The sequence below is a fragment of the Lissotriton helveticus genome, chromosome 7 (genome assembly GCF_964261635.1).
Source record: "Lissotriton helveticus chromosome 7, aLisHel1.1, whole genome shotgun sequence".
In the NCBI taxonomy this organism is placed as follows: domain Eukaryota; kingdom Metazoa; phylum Chordata; class Amphibia; order Caudata; family Salamandridae; genus Lissotriton; species Lissotriton helveticus.
Genome location: NC_136068.1, coordinates 1,586,179,570 through 1,586,200,087, shown reverse-complemented (window position 1 = coordinate 1,586,200,087; position 20,518 = coordinate 1,586,179,570). Strand labels below are relative to the sequence as shown.

Below are 20,518 nucleotides of genomic sequence, written 5' to 3'. Positions count from 1 at the left end.
CTAGCCTTAAACTGCTCTCTCTCACTGTCCCATGTCCGGTGCTGAGAGCAGTATTTGGTCAGATGGTTGGAGTACTGAGGTACTAGGACACTAGTGTGGATGGTCTGCATTGTTGAAGTTACTGTCCAATGGTCTCAGATCATCCTGAGGCCCCAAGAAAGAGTCTCACAAGTCCCACAGAATGGCACCGCTCATGGCGTAAGTGTTGATGAGGCACTAACACCCAGGCTGAGGAGCTGTGAAGACCTCTGGAATTGTGGCATGGTCCCAAAAAGTACCGTATGGTTTATTGTTCCATGCCGTACTTTAAAAATTACTTTACCTACCCGGTAATAAAGATCATGCTGAAGTCAGATTCTTGGCCCCTCTGCTTCCTGTCTTGGTCCTAGGATTTTTGCCCTTTCTAACTAGGATTCCTGTGGCACCAAGACTACCTGTCTATATAGCTAGGATGTGACTATGGGGGCGTGCCCTCGTCTGTCCTATTGGGTATTACCACATATTACGGAGGGTAAGAAATTAGTAAACCATATTCTACATGATATGTAGGAGCACTTTGCAGGGTTTATAAATAGTGTGCAGTGCAAAACAAGGTGATCAGTTTTTAAAGGTCTGTCCAAATGTTCTACATGAGGCACTGTGAGCCACCAAGGGAGGATATACGGATGCATGTAAGTGAAGTGTGTTTTATGTTCCAACCTTAGGTACCTGATGCAAATACTTACAGTGGATGCCATCGTGTATGGAGCTAATTACTTTTATCATTAGATCATAACAGGCATTAACATATGATCATCAAGTAGCCCTGCCTAGTTGTCGTGTGTGGTCTTAAGACCCTGAACCATGGGTATAGGACAACAGATAATTGACTAAATCAAACACTATCTTCATAGGTCCTGCTTCAAGCCATGCACCCCAAGATGCCTACACAGGATGGCTGAAACTTTCAATTCCCATTAGGGCCCAAGGATAATGTATCATCTTTAAACACCTGCCATATTGCTTATAAACTAAGCTGAAGACATTCAATATTAAGGGGTATTGGGGTTTCCTTCAAGTTTTTTATGTTTCACTAGTAGAACTCACAGGATAAAGATCATAGCTTTTTCAACCAAAACAGATCTTAAAGAGTAAAAATAAAGATTTCCTTGAAAAACATTGCACATTTTAGTCCACATAATTCATGTAAAATGTCAGTGCATCCAGATTTAAACACAAAATCCATAAAAGATTCGTTAAAGTATCAATCAGCACAAAGCAATGCTTCAGAGCAGCTAGAAACTGAATTTAAAAATTACACAAATATAAAACCCAGGGAAAGAGGGAGAGCTTTCAATACTAGTGTACTGCACTGGTAATTAAGGAGGGTAGATTTGCCTCTCCTTCACTCATCCTAAAGGTCCTTATCAAACAAGACAAATTTACTTGAAGAATCTCATAATCCATCGCAACAGCAAGAACCACCAACCTTGTGGAGTCGGTTCTCAGAATTCTACGGGCATCCAAGTACCTCCTTGTACCAAAGTTTTCTGGATAAAAATAGCCATTTCCTCTGCTGGGGATCAGATGCGGGGCAGAAGAAAAGCAAATGTGCAATGGCTTCACATAGACACCTACACTCAGTGCTACTTCATTGTCCCACTAGGAGACTGATCTCTAAATTGTAAGAGCAGTTTCCGAGCAAAGGGCGGTGTAATCTTGATTCCTCAGAGCTAAGGAACATTTTAGAATTCATAAAATCAAGAGTCAGAGTGCTTCTACTATCAGTGTCATCACATACTTTCTGCCAGTATGCAGCTTTGATAGCCATTTTGGTAGTGGAAGCAAAATTCTTCCATCCGCAGCTTACTAAGCATGGTTCTTGCATGTCCAAACCACTAGGCAAAGCTCTTTGTGGGGTTCTCGAGATGCTTCATCTGGGGAGAGAAGCACATCCTGTGCCAGCAGAGCAAAGGTTTAAGTGCACCACCCCAGGATATTTTCTTATGTACCAAATCAAGAAATAGTGGGATCAAAAAAAAGAGTACTTTTTGGGAGGACAAACCGTACCTAATGAATCTATTTTCCATAGACAATAGAATGTTACAATGAATATGGCTCCACGTCTGGTCTCCATACAAAGCAGCTCCCAGAGCGTTTACATTATACATTTCAATCACTGGGGCAGCTTTCTTGTTAAAGGTCGCTCACAATGTTGATGTACAAGTCCAAAAAAAATTAGATATCTGCATTGACCAGTCAATAGTGGGTGTTAATCTTAAATAATCAAAATTAGGAACTTTCTCTATTGGTACTATCAGTATACATCTAGATCCCTGGCTTCTGTCCAGAAGAAAGAAGCAGTTGTCTTGGAACTATTTAAGTTCACACCAGTTCATTGCAAAGGGTATTGAAATCAGACAGTAGCTGTTGGGCGACCCTTAAATGAGTTATAGATTAGGAGTGTTTTCTGCAAAGAGCAGGTACTCTCCCGATTCCCACCCAGGATGCATCCCAGCCACCCCTATTCCAGTGGTTCACTACATTATTAATAAAAAGTGACAATGTGTGGGCCAGGACACAACCCTGGCTGATCCCTCTGAATACTTAATGGAGGACTGATTAGCCCCTGTTGCCCCACCGAACCCTGGCCCGATTCTCTTTCTGCAGATTTACTACAATCACCAACAGATTATGCAGTATTTCAATCTTACCCAAAGTTGACCACAGCATAGCCCGAGATCAAAAGGTTGCATGCAAGTCAACCAATGCGGCAAAGAGTCGGCCTCATTACTGCTAGTTTTCCAATAAAGAGATTTAAAACAGAAGGCGTGGTCAACAGTACCCATTCTGCTTTTAAGCTCCACCTGGAATTCAGAGTTGCTCTTACCGAACCAATCTTAAAAGGTTATAGACCGTGCTTACAAAAGAGATCTGACGTGTAAATTAAACTAATCGGGCAATAATTGCTTGGGACGCTATGCTGGCCCTTCTTATAGAAGGGCAAGATTTCATCTGAACGCCAGGACATATGCATTTCCTCCACAATGACATGTGCAAGAGAATTTATATATTTTGTTTAAGCTCAACTGGAATTTGATCAGGGGCCCTGCACTTTCTCTAGAGTGGAATTGAGCACTTACTCAGTCTCCCTTCAGTAGAGTTTCTTGAGTATTGGTCCTTATATTTAGCAGCTAACAGAGAGTGCTGCGAATCGTTGCTGTATTATAGATCAAAATGGGCTTTCCTGCAGGTAAACGAGACACTCCCAGGCTTCTTGACCTAGTTTGTGGTGGATACCAAGGTAGCCCAAATGCTTGCATTATCTTTGATCAGGTCATTAATCATCTCATCCCAAAGGGAGTCCTCAAGCCCCTCTAGGCCACCTTCCAATTCTTTATATTTTGTCCCACATTAAAAGCTCTAGCCAATTCCTGGCCTTCGCAGCTAACCTTTGTGTTTGAGAAAACCTACATGCTTTATAATGCTCCATGGAACAAGGTTGAGGCCATTCTGGTTTATAGGGACCAGGATGAGAGCCGATGAAGCACGACAGTGTGCGAGGGTCTAAAGACCCACCTGTGTTCTCTTTGAGGCTTCAGTTCTTTCAGGCAGTGAGCCAGTACCAAGGGCTATGATACCTTTAGGGGGGCTGTATCCCCAACATTAGTATCCCCTTCCCAGAAGGGTACAGGAACAGTCGGGGAGATTAGTGAAGGTTTGAAAATGAGAAACATAGAAATTAGACAGAACCATAGTAATTAAACACCAAAAAACGCAGCAATTAAGAGTCATAACAAGCACGGCTCCATAAAGGACACTATAAAAAGTAGCAAGACTGGTTGATCCTGAAAACCTTTATTTCTTGGAAACATGTTGACAAGCACAGCAGCCACTGCCAGAAGCCTGGATACATATACAAGAACTTCACTTCACATACATCTTTTGATCGAGTCACAGCAGTGTAAATGACAGAACAATGAGGCTTCGTTGGTGTGTGTACAGCAGGCCGGTGTTCCCTTCCTAGGGGGGGCTTAGCTGCTCTCCCCCAGGGTGTGCTTGTCGAACAGGTACTCGCCCATGCCGTTCTGGGGCACACCCAGGCGCTTCAGGTTGGTGATGTAATCGCCAAGTTCCCTGATGGACTTCACCTGTTCCTCCAGGTACTCGGACTCCAGGAAGTCACAGAGCTGTAAGAGACAAAAATAGGGTAAATGACTAGACAGAACCGGGATAAATAACCTGAAAGCGATCAGTCCATTACTGGAAGCTCGTGTGACAAGTGGTCTATGGCCAGGCTTCACAATTCAGATCACTTTATGCATTGGAGCACTCAAAGAGGTAAGATTCACTGGAGCCACTATTACACAAAGCTAATCCTTGCAGAGTAAGATTATCAGGGCTTAATTTGTGGAAGTGTGTGCAGGTGCCCAACGCTCTGCTCAAAAGCCTGCGGCCAGCGCAATTAAATGTCAGTGCAGAATACAAGGCCATCAGTAGCAAAAACGACATCATACATCTTTAATGACACTCCCTCCCACAGTATTCCTGCCTTCTTCCCCTTTGTGGCAGTTTTGGAGTCACTCATCCTCGGTCTTTCCAGTAAGAAATTTATCTTGCGCTCCGCCAATAAATGACGCAGACAAATAAGTGCAGCCCTCAAAGTGCTGCCAACCACCAGCTCAAATTAAGCACTGGATTCATGTTTAGAGAATTACACCTGCATTCCACATTGCTGTGACAGAATTCACCCCTTACTTACCCAGGGATATCAAAAGCAATAGACAAGCAGGGTATGGAAAAGACATGATTGAGGGTGCTCTTAGAGGTGTACCGGTGAGCCATCACCCTGACCTCACCTGGATTTGCTCATGAACCTGTATCTTCCTGAAGAAAGGACACCCTTTGCGGGTAGGACCAGCTTCAAGCGCTGCCCTCTGTAGATTCCCTGGACACTTCACCAGAAACTATATTTGCGCAGCGAATGCATGTTCTATTTCTATATGTACGATGCGCACAGTTGGTCAAATGTGTGAATGAACTCTTAAATATGTTAAGACTATAGTTCTACACAAAGTCTTAAAAAAAACTGCTGAACTGTCAGAGTTAGGAGTGAGTAGACAGTTAAGGAGTTCCTTTACTGGGGCTGCGTGGACAGTTGAACAAAAAGTGATTTGCATAACGTGAGGCATAAACTTGTGGTTTGGTTAATACGTAGGATATTATAGTCCATGGTCACCCTGGAGGTGAAAACGTCTGCAAGCTGCACATGAAGGTTTGGGAGTGGCCACGTCATTATGGTTGGCGAAGTGTAGTTTATACGCATGGATATACGGAATGAAGAGGTGCATTTAAAGTGGTTTTCAGACCAGAATCAATTTAGGTTGCAGGTGGATTCGATACACTGAATGAGACGAAAAGATTCCGAATTGTGGGGTTCGTGTAGAAGTGGTGGATGAAGTGGCATGCAAATGTTGGCAGAGTAAACAAAAGTGTGCAAAGGGAGTGCATGAGATTACAAGACTAGGAAGTACCCAATCCCAAGGTCAGTGCAGAGCTTCCCGAGGAAGCGCAAGTACAGGAGGTGGGATCTTGGTCTGCTCTCCCTCCTCACCTGCAGGGTAAAGCTAAGAGACAAGCCTGGACACTTACATGGGGGTCCACGTTGTCAGATGCCACCTTGTGCAGGTCCAGCAGGGCCTGGTTGACGGTCTTCTCCAGCTGCAGGGCCGCCTGCATGGCTACCAAGGTGTTGCTCCACTCGTCACACTCGGGTTTCTACGGAGGATTGAGAGAGTCAGTGAGTATGTCAGAACAACAAGGAGTAGCGGTTGCATGGCATGATGAACTAGAGCTGGGACTCATTGAGACAAACTATAGGCACGCACCTGTCAGCATCAACAACCATTGAGCAACAATACAAAAGGCATCCAAGCACCCTTACGAACCCCTTCATTACCCCAATGCCTCAACTCTTCCTGGAGAGCTAAGGTGTTCCCATGCCCGAGACTTTCCTGTGGAAGCATCCTTGAGCGCGCACCATATCCTGCAGTACCACGCGTCCTCACCTCCACTTCCTGCGTAAGTGCAATGCGAGCCAACCATGACGTCATGCAGCAGTATACGCGCTCACCTCAACATCCGGCCGCGAGTGCCACTCACACTCATTCATCTTGACATCCAGCACCATGCACGCTCCCCACGACATCCTGATGTACGACTAGTGACATCTTGCAGCAGCATCACACGCACTCTAACATCCGGCAGTAAGTACTGCGCGCGCTCACCTTGACATCCTGCAGCACCACGCGCCCCCCGCGCTTGTTCTGGTACTTCATGAACTTCTCGGCGTGCTCGCGCTCCTCGTGGCTCTGCTCCTTGAAGTACTTGGCCACGTGACTCAGGGCCACATCGTCCCGGTCGAAGTAGTAGGACTGTAGAAAGAAGGGTCAGCAACAAGTCACAATGTTGCATAAAAATACAGTCATCTATAAACAGCCATCAGAAATTCAGCTTAGCTGGGGGTACAGGGGAGCAGACTCCGGTGAACACCCTCATACCTGTCAACTTCAAAAATGTCATTGTGCGAGGAGGGGCGGGTCTCGTGCATTTAAGTACTATGAGGCACTTTTGAATCCCCTCGCCCCCCCCCCCCCTCAAACTTTCATCAAATTGGCACTACTAGTGTACAAGAGGCCCTATTCTAAGGGATCGAACATCTATTGTGTTTTGGGTATCACTGCAACTTAAGCGATCATAACAGTCCAAAAATCTGTCACTCACTGACTGAAAGGCCTTCAGAGGCACGGAGGTGCAATGATTGGTCTACTGCAACATTGGCTTGAAAGGTTGCAAAAGCACAGTACCGGCCTGAACCTGGCGAGACCACCAAAAACCAGCCCTGTAGGAACTCCGGTAAATCCCGGGGAATGCAAGAACCGAGTCTCAAAGTGGCGGGTAGTGTAGGTAGGGTTGCCTAGGGTAAATGGTGATCACACCAGCGCCGCACTCGGAACCAAACTCAACACCAACCACTCTTCGAGCACCAGCACCTATACGTGGAGGCAGGTCGTAGGGCGCAAAGCCCAGGCCGAGGGATAACCGGAATCAGAAAGCGTCCGAGCGACAGCTCACAAGCTAACACCTAAAGCCATAAGGCATGTCAGGCTGGCCTGCAACCGAAATCCAAGCAAACCGAGTCACCATGGAAGAAGGACTACTGCCCGCGAGTGTTTGAGCAAGGGAATCCCGTCCTACGAGTATAGGGGATAAAAGATAGCAGGCCTCACGCTATTATTGGCCAGAAGACGGATGGGCTAGTCCATATGCCCCCGAGGTGGCTAGAGATACTGCTGAAGGGAGTGTGAACTCTTACGGTCTGACCCCAGATACCAGAGAACACAAGCCAGTCAGTGGCAATGCCTCCCCAGAACGGTAACATTCAGCCCCGCCTTCAAACGCTCTAAAGAAACAGCCCTTAGCAACCTCAAACATGATCATAGACCATCGTCCTAGCCTGGTTTCTATAATCAGGCTGCTATTTAAATTCTGTTCGAGTCCTCTCCGTCCTACTTAATAGAAGAAACCATGCTGTACAACTTAAAATGTGTAGGATTTTAAGTAACGTGTGGAGCAAAACGGGGCTACAAAAAGGCACCTACATTTCATCCGTGACGCCCTTAAAAACATTACCATTCGCGCAGCTCCTGCAATGCTTTCTGGGTGGAGCAGGGCCAGAAAAAAAAAAAAAGCTGCCCGACACGTTCACAAACAAGACAAATTTGTCTGGTTCTAATGGTCCGATTCCACCTGCAAGAACCAAACAAAATTACCCTAAACTGTCCAAACATGGCAAGTCTCGTTTGGTTGGGATCGGTTTTGTTTGATCACTAAACACTAAATCTTTACAAAATAACGAACACAAAAGCCCGGCACGTGCCAGATTATCTTTGCCGGTGTTCGATTTAGTCAAAAACGAAAGTAAGTTTCGCATAAGTTTGTTTGAAATTAGTTAGGACAAAGCATAGGCAGAAAAGCAATCGTAGGTCTCCATTTCTACTACTACATCACTTTAACTAAGTATTGTTGTGTGCATTTTTGTTTGGAGCTCTCCACTGTACAGTTTCTCCAACCATAAAGATTGTAGGTGCATACAGAGGCTGCAAAAGAGCGATATGGGACCGAAAGTTGGCGGTGGTGGGGCGACAAAAGAGCGGAATCGAAACGTGTTCACAGATTAAGAGGGGGCCGGGGAAAGCTTTGGTCCCTGGCAGCGCTAAAGCTTCTCCAAGCGGAGACGGGCCGCCTCCATTTTGAAGCCTTGGAGTACAAAAGGAGGCCTTTTCAGCGGCACATGCTGGGAATCCTTCCACCGCACTTTTGGAACAACTCAGTCTGCCATTTTTTTTTTAATTTTCACGCAGAACCTACGTCACGTCAACGATAAACCGGGATTCTTCTTCCTGGTACGGATGGAGAATGCCAGACACTACTGGACTCTAAAACCCACCGTTGTCCATGTAATACCACCAGGGGGCAGTCGCTGCTCGCGTTAGTCCGCACAAGAGCACACAGCGAAACAAAGAGCGTGAGGGTATGCATTATTTTTTAGACGGAAAAGCAGGACGAGGCCCTGAAGGCTGTAGTCAACATGCCCCAGCACACGAAGGCATAAACCGAGAGGGTGCCGCATGAAGTAAGGAGAAACAGTAACTACCCATCCACGGGTTAATGTAGGATGTTACAATTTGGTTCTGGCAGCGTAGTGAGGACACATTTATTGCAACCAGTGCAGCACGGACAGACAGAACTCACTAGTAACAGTAGAGACGGACAGACAGAAACTCACCATGGACAGGTAGACGTAGGAGGCGTACAGCTCGGTGTTGATCATGCGGTTGATGGCCGCCTCGCACTCGCGGTTGTAGTTCTGGCGCACCTGGGACTCCATGGCGTTGCTGATGGTGTGGTTGTTGGCGATAGATGTAGGTAAAAGATGGATAAAGTTTTCAGGAGAGCGCTGGACTCGGAGCCACGTTCCGTTCAAACACTGTTGAAGCAAGAACACAACTCAGAGCTGATGTCTGGGGAGGGACAAAGAGGGCCTGTATTTATACTGAGAGGGGCGGGCGTAAAACAGGAGACTAACAACCCCGTCCACCAATAGGAAGAGACGCTCGTCCAGCTGCACACCCAACCAGCACCTCTCACTGTGACTGTGCAATTTACGCTTCCTGCCAGACTGACACTTTTTCCGGGCAAAGTACACCCCTCCCTTTCTTGGAGACATAGTTTACCCCTCCCTGTTTATCGAAGCATACACGACTCACCTTTTCACCAGTACGAGATTAGCGAAATGTATATATTTATTTATTTATGCGTTTGTATATAGCGCGGACTTTACCCAAAGGCGTCAGAGCGCTTCACAATAGGAACAGTAACGATACACGAGGAGAAAATTACAAGGGAACAAATTACAAAAGCAAACGTTAAGTTACATGAGGCAAAAGTGACAATTGTGAGCAAACAAAATACATGAGGTAGCAAACGGTTCAATACAGGAGGAAAAAGTGGCATGTCATGTGTGCAGGTTACAAGAGAAAACAAAGTACAATTAGAGGTGTAATACTGCAATATATGGCAGACACTCAAGTACAAGAACAAACGTTATGAAGGCAATTGTGGAATGATAATAGCTTAAATGAACAGTAACGAGAATGATCCTGGTAGCTAGCTTGGTAAATTAATGTACCTGCTGAAAAGAACTCTGCATTATAAATTTGACTGGTTAAAAAACAAGCATTGGCAAAGCCAATAGGTCTCGCCGATGGGAGACCTATTGGATTTGTCAATGGAGTGTAGGTGGTGTATGGAGGTCGACGGAGTGATGGTATTTTATTTGATTTATTTTATTTTATGCGTTTTTATATAGCGCTGACTTTACCCGAAGGTGTTAGAGCGCTTCACAATGGTGGAGGGTTTTGACAATGGAGGGTTTTGACATTTATTTTTATTTATTTATTTATTTAATGGGTTTTTATATAGCGCGGACTTTACCCGAAGGTGTCAGAGCGCTTCACAATAGGAACAGTACTGATACATGAGGAGAACATTACAAGTGAACAAATTACAAAAGGAAACATTAAGTTACATGAGGCAAAAGTGACAATCGTCAGCAAACAAATACAAGAGGTAGCAAACGGTACATTACAGGAGGAAAAAGTGACGTGTGCAGGTTACAGAATGGTACAAAGTACAAGTAGAGGTATAGTACTGCAATAAATGGCAGATACTCAAACACAAGAACAAACGTTACGTAGGCAATGGTGACACTTGTGCAAGTATCTAAAGCAAACAAAATGTAAGAGGTAGCAAACAGACTCAAAAGACACTCAAAGTTAAAATACAAGCAGATTCATGTTAATTTTGAGCAAACTAGAAGTCCTAATGCAAAATTATTGTTTATATGCCCCAGGATGGGTACGCCCAAGTCAATATTGTCAGACAGCGCTTTCTTCAACTGCTTTTTGTGGGGTATTCCTTCATACACCGGAGTTGAGCATATAAAAAGGATGTAAAAAAAGATTTCTGGTGTAAAGGTTCATGGAGAAATAATCTGAAAAGCTGATGACTTGATTTTTTCTTAGGATGAATATTTCACGCATGAAACACAATGCCGCAAATATCAGTGTCACATCAAGAAATTTCCACTATTGAGAACACAAGCGTGAAGAATGCAGCCTGGTACTATTGAAATGTAAGAAACAAGATTAAAATGAGGAGCAGATATATAAAATGGTAAAACGTTGCAAAAAAAGGTTTCCTTAGTAAACCATGTGGGAACATTACATAAATATAACGAATATCCAGATATTTTTGGGTGTGAGGAAAGCTTATTCCAAATCTATGTCCTACTAAACGAATTCTGGAAGCATTATGATTGCCTTAGAAAGGAAAGGAAAAAAATTGATGCTACCAGAGAAATGCACACCTATTTAGAACCAATGCCGCCAGTAGGAAACGTCCACCTCTTTAGAACATCACCCATACTGTAAGCGTACAATTAGTTGTAAGCATAGAGCAATATGTTCTTAAATGCATTTATTGGAATTCTCAAAAATAATGAAGTACCCATGCAAAAATACAAATAAAAGAACTGTTTTCGAGCTTACTGTTTTAAAATATAAAACTACTGCTGATTGACTAGAATATGCAATGTCATAATTGTACTCGACTAAGAGTTTTCTAACAGCGGAAGCCTCCAAGTAAAACATGTAACCATCAGTCCTGAGACTCAATTATATCTTTATAACTACAAATGTGTGTCTTTCCATGGACACATTGATATCCTCCTTTCGGGAATGCGTGTTTGGTAAGAGCAGTGCAATATAAGCTGTGAAGCCTACCACAGCCCCAGTGCGTGAGGGGTTCCCCATATTGCCTCTGATGGGGGTAGAAAAGCGCTTTAGCTCCATTCTCAGGGAACAAAAGGCCGGCAGTCGGGAAGGGGACAAGGTTAGCAGAGTTTTTACAGATCAGGAAAAAAAAAGTGACAACAAGAAGTCAATTTTTCAACCTTTACTAGCTGTGAAGAAGCTTTACTCTCAGCCGATGCCAAACAACTTCATCCTTTTATACAAATGGACAATATCTATGGATTTACCACAAATAGAAAACAGAATGGAACAGATCTATACAAGAGGGGCACGCTTATTTATAAATATAAATTTGCTGCCTTAACGCACCATAAAAAAACAAGCAATGCACTGCTTTTTTCCTACATGCGCTGTTGAAATATCTATGGTTCGTTTCTTCGTCACATTCAGTGGCCACAGAACTGAGGACATCACAGCATGTTATTCTTGCACCCCAACCACCCGGAAGCCACGTACCCGGTGCTAAGGAAGACCTGTCCATCTGCACGGACTGTTCCATAGTCAGTAGGGTCAGAGCCACAATCGCTAGGATGTGGCTTCCAGCCACGCATAAAGCTGCACAGAGGGAGCACAATGAATACACAAATCTCTCCGAAGGCTCCACTGAGCGGATTCTCACTAGACGACACCCCAAACCTCGCACTCCAGGGACATATGACGCAGCTTTATAGATGGTCACCAATAATGCACAAATGTTGTAACCATCCCCGTGTTTGCTACAAGACCGTGGTGGCATTCATTAACAAGCGCTGACAAGCGCAGTCCCGAAAGTGAAAGCGTTTTGCGACCACGCTGGGTTAATTAGTAACCTGACCCAGAATGGAATGCAGCTGGCACACTGCGCACCACTGCTCGCTGCGCTTACTCCCGAGACCCATAGGCCATTGGAGTGAACGTTCACAGAAAAGGCGGGACATACCCCCGCCTTTGGCCACTTGTGTGCTTTTATTTTTGAAAGCCACACGCAAAGGCCAATGGAGGAGTCCGACCCACACGGAGAAGTCTCTTGGAAGTCTGGAGTGATTCCAAGAGGCCCTCTCCTAGAGCAACATAGCACGCTGCGCTAGGCTCGACCTAAAAAATCGCATGGCTGCCATCCTTCCACTGCCCTCAAGTTCACAAGATGAATTTAATTTTAGTGTCTAGTATACTAACACTTGTGATCAGTGTCTAGAAACTATCTAGCAAGGCGCAGTATATGCCTGTAAACACACTCTCTGTGTAAACACTAAGGGGCATATTCACGAGGAAGTGGCAGTGAGAGGCGTTAGCCGCCTTGGCCTAACCAACAGATTAGTAAAACAAGGTTAAAGTTAGAGGTCGTCAGTGTATATACTGTCATACTGGGACAGGACATAGACCTGGGACCCAAAACAGTGGTCCTTCATTTGCAAGCTTGGTAGAACAAGCATCTGCAATGCAATAGGTCTCGCGTTTGTGAGACTTTGAGCTACTGGCATTGTAAATGACAAACCTTTTATCTATGTGTTGGTTTTGAAAACATATAAATAAAAGGCATTGTCATTTACAATGCCAATAGCTTAAAATTTTGCAAATGCGAGACCAATTGCATTGCAAATGTTTTCTCCTGACTGCTGTCAAGGGATGAACTGTTTCTGTTTGCCCAGTCGCGGTTCTTTCATTGGGCCCCACCCAGCAATGACCTGCCTTCGGCAACCCCCAAATAAGGAAACCAGGTGCTTCTGCACCAGTGATAGTGAGGGATTTGTTTGACTGTACATGGTGGACTCGACTATTGTTTTCTGGGTTTTCTTTGCACACCTCTTTATTAAGAAAACAACATCTCAGTTTCAGTTAGGTTGGACTCACATGAGAATATGCGTCACATAAAAATTGTATTGTGTTGCATTTAATTGAAAACCACTTTAACTTGCTTTGCTGGAGATATTCACTCAATTAAACATGTTCTACAAATAAAGTCAAACAAAAAACAGCATATTTGAATTAATGCCAGCACACCGCTTGGCACGTAATATACTTCTAAAAGATAGGCATAAGATGAGGAATCTCGTAAGAATATGTATCAACCAGGATTATCATAACCAAGGTAAGCAGCTGTTTTCTTTAGCCCTAGGAACTCAAATGCTAAAGGATAGCAGATATCATGTATACTCCCCAGTAAACGCCAATGTACCAGGACCCAAAGAATAGGTCTCATATCCTCTCCACAAAATCTTGAGACAAATCTTGCTTTTTCTGTTTAAAAAAAGTAGCCCTAGGGCAGTGCTATGACGCAGTCCAAAATGGTTGTGCTTCTCTAGCGTGCCACAATCTGAAACCATGGGGCCCACTAAATGCTGCACTCAACCCCTATAAATAGATAGAAATTATTTGCAGTGACTGGTTAGACCCGGGAGACCCTGTGATGCTGACCGCCGGTCATCAGAGAACTGCTGACTTGAAGACCCTGTGTCTAAGATGGTGCCACACTTAACAAATCTATTGAGACTGGGAGGCTCCTACGGGACAGTTGAATGCAGAATCACTGGAAAACTCGGCGACTTATAACTTTTAGCAGCAAGGTGAGCAATAGGAGCCCACGTGTGGATTCCGGGCAGCAAAGCGCCTATGCTCCTCGAGGCACCATAGGTGGAGCCAGAGGCTCAATAAAGAGAAGCCTGCATGCGGTGCCATGTCACCTGGAGGGGAGGTCACAGTTGAAGAGAGGACGAGCAGCGTGATGCTGGTGAAAGGTGGCCAGACTGAAGCATATAATGTAGACTAGCAACAAGGAAAGCTCTTTTTCCAGAGCACCGCGAAACATGCAAATCCCCAGCAGGAAGAATATTTATACCCAGACTGACCCCACCTCACAGGCACCGTTTCCTCAAAGGTTTTCTGTTGAACACTCCAAGGTTGAACCTGAACCGCAAAACAGGTCACTAACTAGATAGATCCCACACCAACTATTTGGATTACTAACTAGATTTAAAACAAGTTCCCGCTTCCCGCCGGGCCGCCGCGCTGCCTGCGACGACCCGGAAGCGGTTGGGCAGCCGGCCAATCGCAGCGCGGCCCCAACCGGAAGTCCCGCCCCCATCGCGGCGCGAGAGAGAAGCCACTGTCCGAGGAGCCCCGAGGGCTCCTGATCGAGTCCCGGTCCCGAGATGGGGGACCGGGTGAAGAGCGGCCGGGCCCATGAAGAAGGCGGGGCTCTCATGTGGTGAGAGAGCCCCGCAAAGCGCAACCGCCGCCCGAGAGGCACGCCGAGCACCGCCAGAACAGGTGAGTGTGTTGCGGAGGAGGAGGGGTGAGTGGGGGTGGGGTGTGCGCGTGTGTCTGTTGTAGTGTGTCTGTGCGTGCGTGTGTCTGTCTGCGCGTGTGTCTGTTAAAGGGGGGGTGCGTGTGTGTGTGTATGCAGTGTGTGTATGTGCGCATGCGTGCGGGAGCCTTTCTGTGCATGGGAATAGCAGGGACGGCGACGCGACGTGCGCGCTCACGAGATACAATCGCCAGGAGGACAAGCTCGTCACAGTCTGCAGTCTACATTCCCCGGAATCCCTGGAAAGTGGCGACATAAGTTGTCTCCCTAGACAGCAAAAGCTTCGCTTTTGCTTTCCTCTAGGCGAGACCTAAAAAAGTGCCCCACATTGGGAGAGCCCATGCAGTATGGCTCATACGTGTATGCCGGTGACTCCCATTTCCATGGCATAAACACCCCATCGAGTCAATTAATCACTGCCAGCGTTTCTAGGGTAATGTAACAATGGGCATAGATTTGTAACATAAAGACCTGAGATGCCGACTTTGGAGCTAGGGAACCAGGTTTGTTTGAGTCTCGTCAGGGACACTCCACATCCTCTGATTCCGGACAAATCCCTTAATCTCTCTGTGTCTGCAAAAATTAATGTGTCCTTGTGTAAAGCAACTGGTGCTCATTTAAAGCGCTCCAACACCTTTGGGTCCAGTTAGCACTATATAAAAACTGCAACAAACAAAAAAGCGCGCTTCCCAGGACTAGGGGAAGGAAAGAGCAGGACAGCGGGTAACTTGAGGAAAGGATGTATTCTGGAGCTATTGTGGATAACGCTGGAGACCACACAGTTTCTTTGATAGCCGGTAATTATGCCACCAGGATGTGGCTGGCTGTCAGCTCTGAGCTACTCCCAGACTTCAGTCTTGTCACAAACATGCACACGAATTCACTTCTTTATTACATCAATTTCTGGAGAGACACTCCACATCTCCCTGAGTACAAGTCCTGCTATTTAGTGAACAGCGTTCTTCGCTTCAGGGTTTGACGCCCAATCTCCTGGAAGTAAATACAGGCCACCACAACTGCCCGGAAGGTCGCCCACAGTCTCTCTGAACGACACAGGTTTACCACAAAACTCGCCCAAAAATGGATGCTGTGAAGCACGGGAATGAAACACGCATGCGCTTAGAATGTTCTAATGAATGGGTGCAGCCACCCTTGGAGGATTCTCAAGCCAGGTGTGCCCGCTTCAAACGCCCGAATCCTGAAGCTGGGGGCGCTGCTTGGGCCCAGAGGCGGAGGGGTGTGTATTCTATACAGTATCGATTCTATTACAGGACCGGAGGCTTCGGATTATGCTTCTCTTTCTTATATTTGCCACTCACAGCAGCCAATGAAAAACGTTTTGTATGCAATAAAAACTACATTTCCCATGATGCTTGTACATACATCACATCCTGTATAGCCCCATAAGAGCTGCTGCATCCTGTGTCTCCTCCTCTTTCTTTGCTGCTCACGCAGCCAGTTAAGTGCTCTCTACTTTATGATATGATTAATGTCTTGGTTGACTAACGGATTTATTTGAGGTTAATGCCAGTAGTTTTGCGCTCATTGCGCACTGTATTACATGCCTTGCGTTTAGTTCGCTTGATGTTGCAATGCTTTGCGCTTCTATCGCGCTTTGTTTCATGCTTGTGGCGTGATTGTGGTTTGTGGGAGCTGGAAGCGCACGTGTTACGTGCAGTCATGGTGCTTAACGAACGGCACTCCCTAAATTCAAGACTGCTTGCTGGCGGCGCTCTGGATATACCACAGTATCGATGTTGGCCTCAAATTGCAGAGGGTCCTAGGGGTATGTGTTGGTGATTTACGCTGCATTTCATGCTTTTCTTGCGTTAGCGCTCGCGGGCGCCATGGGTTGTTTTTACCGCCTTGGAGGGCGGAGCGGCTCCCGCTGGGAGCAGCGTACTCGAGGACGCTTTTCTTTGTTACATGGCCTGCGGGCATTACCGCGTTCTGCAGGGGCTGTGTGCGGCGCCGGATGTGGCGCCTCCTCCTGCAGCGGAGTCTGTCACTTTACCGCTACATCTCCGCAGAGCTTCAGGGCTCGCCTCGATAAAGGCAGGCGCGCGTCGCCTCCTTGCCACGTCCTGGGACTGTGGGTACGGAGCTGTTTCCTCTACGCGGGGGCCCCCCCCCCTTTTTTGAAAGGCGCTCTGTGCTCCCGCTGATCAGCGCATGCCGCGCTTCCCTGCCGGGGTCTTCAGGTTTGATCAGCTTCGTGTGGATCGGTCTACACGTGGCCTCGGGGCAAGGTCTGCTGCCTTTGATTTCCATGGTGCAGGGTTCGATCCCGGGTGCCCCGAGTCATGTCCGTTTCTATAATGTTATAATTTGTGTTTTCTCACGATTCCAGTTTACTATCCTCCTGGGATATGTTTCACTGTTTGTATTGGAAGGCAGTATGCACTTGGCAGTTTTTTGGTAGCGCTGATGCAACTTTCAATGGCTCCTGCGGGAGTGGTGAGGTCGCTCTGCTCATGCCGGCGAGATTAATCCTCATGAGGGGCCTAGACTGCCGCAAACTGACTCAAACACTCCTCCTGGAGCTGGAATTCGGCGCTAGAGTGCGCCATGATGTATTAGGTGAATGTGTTTGTGTCTTGATTTGTTGCTCCTGGATTACATTCCAACGGTGCTCTATGTATTAGGTGAATGTGTTTGTGTCTTGATTTGTTGCTCCTGGATTACATTCCAACGGTGCTCTTTTACACGTTGCGTAAGTTTCCGGTCACTTCCATGGGGTTGTTTGAATTATTGCGCGGTCACGCGCTGTCTCCGCCAAAGGCTTTCCCTAGTAGCCGAGTGCGGTTATGGAGTCATAACGCTCCGGTGTGCGTAACCCATTTGGGCACAATTTGGGCTTACTTTGGGCACTTTGGCCTACGCACGTCGCAGGCGTCCCTTGTTTGTTTGTTTGAGGTCTCAGTGCCTCCTGCTTACCTGGGCAGATTCCTGGTAGCCGCCAGGCTTTAACAATTGGCTGGCCCTCGGAGTGCGCACACGCTCCTTGTATTTTCCGAAGACTCCCGACGCCCTCTGGGCTGGTATAATGACTACAGCTTTGCTGAGGAGCCGATGCATTATTAATTTCTCTGTTTTAGTGTGCACAGGGTTGGCTCCCCCTCGACTCCTCCATTGCACTGTGCCTTGCACTTCATATATATATAGAACACAGATGTCCCTTGAGGATGATGTTGGAATATTTGTATGTATATATATATATATTTCTATATTGGAGGATGACAACTACTGATAGGAGCGCGTGAGCCTCCTGAACGGATTATGTTGACACCCAGGTTCTTCCCGTTCTTGTGTGGTCAACAGGGCCTCATGTTTGACGTTACCTACCTCAGGGTGACAGGGCTTGATTGACGCCCATTTTGTTCTGCTACCACAATACCTTCAAGAGCCCAAGTAGCGCATGCGTTCGTTTTTGGTCTATTTACTTATTATTTTTACGTTGTTAGTTATTGTCTTTATTCTTTCCATAGTGTTTCCGCAGTTCCTGGCATATAGCGTTCAGGAGAGAGTCTGGTTCTCTCCTTCCCGGCAAGGGCAGTTGTTCCGATGGTGGTACTAATGGTTGATGCGAGGGATAGGCTATCCCTCCTCAGTTCCCTCTTACCGTCCGAGTGCCGTGTTGTGCTCTCTCAGGTTCATTGGTTACTTAGAAGTATGGTTGATCTATCGTGGCAGGCCTTGGCCTCCCAGTTCCAGACATCGGCGGATTGATGTGTTGGGATTGCTCGGTTATAACCTTCATGCATTTGGGCCTTTAATTTAGGTTCCGAGTTTATCTTACTCCTATGCGGCTCAGTGGCTTTATCCCCACTTTACAATGCGAGGATGAATTTCCGATGGTATTGGCTTTATCCCCACTTTACAATGCGAGGATGAATTTCCGATGGTATTAGTACGAGAGTTTCCCTTTGGGTGGATGCCTCGGTAGTGGTGTGTTGGGCACCGTCATGCTGTCCGTTTTCCGACCCCTCCAGTTATTCGGGCTCTTTGTCGTGCACGCCTCGGGTGGCTTGCTGTTCAGCATGCACAATGTCTCGACTGCGAGTACGATCAGCGGATATGGGCATATAGGTCATCTTCATAGTGGAATAATTCCAGGACTCAGGTCGTCTTGCCGACGATTTTCATATTCAGATTGTTGTGGTATAACTCCTTAGCCTACATGGCAGTAAAGGTTGGTTCCATCTGGTTTCCTGGTATTCTGACGACTGGTCGCATCTTTCGTGCAAGGAGGACTCCATTTGGAATCCCAATGCCCCTGGGTCGGCGGAGGACGGCTCGTTCTCCCGCCTTTTCTTGCAATTTTCTCCTTTTCTAATGTAGTGACACTCAAGTAAATCAAGGCAGATGCCTTATGGTTCACCAGAGAGCTACGGCCCGCATATTCATCGTTGCCATTTAGTAGGCGGGTCCGGGTTGACACATGGCAATGTGGTACGAACAGTTTTCCCTAGGTGTATGTATTCCGGCTTTGCTTATTGCGGTCAAGTTTCCGGTATCTACGTTACCTTCTTGGTTCTCGAACGCGTTCTTTTCGTATTTCTGGACCTTTCATTCCCTGCAGATGTTTCGGCGATAGAGGATAGCTTGTGGATATGTTCGCCATTGGCGGCTTTGTGAGGACTGATTTCTTCTGGTGGATTACTTTCCAAATGTGTACGGGGACTTCAGTAACGTTCTCCTTATAACGTCCATTTGGCCGTTTCCCTGCGGCTCTTCTCGGTTCAGGGCAGGTTGCTGACCTTGAGTCGGGTTTCTTTCCAATTATTTTGGTGGCCTGCGTTTACAAACGGGGCGTTTACTCTTGTCAGGCTGTGTTACGAAGTATTCAACCTTCGGGGGTTCCTATGGCGAGGCAAGCCCGCGTTTTACAGGTATAGTATGTACTATTAATTGCCCTGTCGGCGAGGTCTGACATGCATGTGGTCAGGACCTTGTCACACGACTTTGCACTTTATGGGTGTTTCTTCCGAGGCCTCATGGCTTACGACGATGGTTCTCGGAATTGCAATCTGATATGATTTTTCGACTATATGTTCATATGATTGTTGATGATTGTTATCATTTTCTATGTGAGTACGAGGCTATTACAGCCGATGGTTGAGGGCCTTTGGCCGGAATGGGTGTTGGACCAATGGTGCTACGCAGTTTGCTCAAGTACAATACTTATCATTCTTGTTTGGATAATTCTCATTGTTGTGCAAGTTTTAACTTTTCTGATGGAGTTTCTCAGACTCTATTTAAACTGTATTATGTACTGGTGGGAGATTTAAGACTGTAGTTGTGTTACTAAGCGTTAAACTAGCATAATCCGAAGCCTCCGGTCCTGTAATAGAATCAAAAATTAGCTAGCATTCGCGCCAAGAATTTTCAATTCTATTAAGGACACGGAGGCGAGGATTATCCCACCCGGTTTATTACAGTATTGGTAATAATTACCCACCCGAATGTACTTGATATTCTGTATCAGCAGAAGTTACGGGTTTTTCCTGTCTCATTCCTTTCAGCTTCGAGTAAAGAAGAAGGAGCAGGTGTTCTTCTGGCTTAAAAGACGTGGTTCATCCAGTTGACGATGGTTCGCCATGTTGAAGGATGTTTCTTGAGATTCATATCCGTGAAAAGGACTGGATTTATTAATGTTTGTTCTCCATGTTGAAGGATGTTTATTGTGACTCTTATTCCGTAAAATGGACTGGATTTATTAATGTGTGGACTGTATATGTTCGAGCAAAGAAAGAGGAGGAGACACAGGATGCAGCAGCTCTTATGGGGCTATACAGGATGTGATGTATGTACAAGCATC

General features: G+C 46.2%; 1 protein-coding gene across 1 annotated transcript; it reads right to left on the bottom strand.

Moving 5' to 3' along the window:
* Positions 1-3,818: 3,818 nt before the first annotated feature.
* Positions 3,819-9,071, bottom strand: LOC144770533 (ferritin heavy chain B-like). The gene is made up of 4 exons (XM_078655136.1): positions 8,828-9,071; positions 6,267-6,413; positions 5,632-5,757; positions 3,819-4,169 (listed from the first exon to the last, which is right to left on the bottom strand). The coding sequence occupies exons 1-4, from the start codon at positions 8,927-8,929 to the stop codon at positions 4,014-4,016; spliced, it is 531 nt and encodes a 176-aa protein (XP_078511262.1). The 5' UTR covers positions 8,930-9,071; the 3' UTR covers positions 3,819-4,013.
* Between the last annotated feature and the right edge of the window lie 11,447 nt (positions 9,072-20,518).

What these genes read in the sequence shown, in the direction of transcription:
- LOC144770533 (XM_078655136.1), bottom strand. Translation starts at nt 8,929, where the DNA reads ATGGAGTCCCAGGTGCGCCAGAACTACAACCGCGAGTGCGAGGCGGCC. An exon ending in TGGTGCTGCAGGATGTCAAG is followed by an intron (nt 5,758 to 6,266) that starts GTGAGCGCGCGC and finishes AATCCTCCGTAG; the next exon opens with AAACCCGAGTGTGACGAGTG. An exon ending in CTGACAACGTGGACCCCCAT is followed by an intron (nt 4,170 to 5,631) that starts GTAAGTGTCCAG and finishes TGTCTCTTACAG; the next exon opens with CTCTGTGACTTCCTGGAGTC.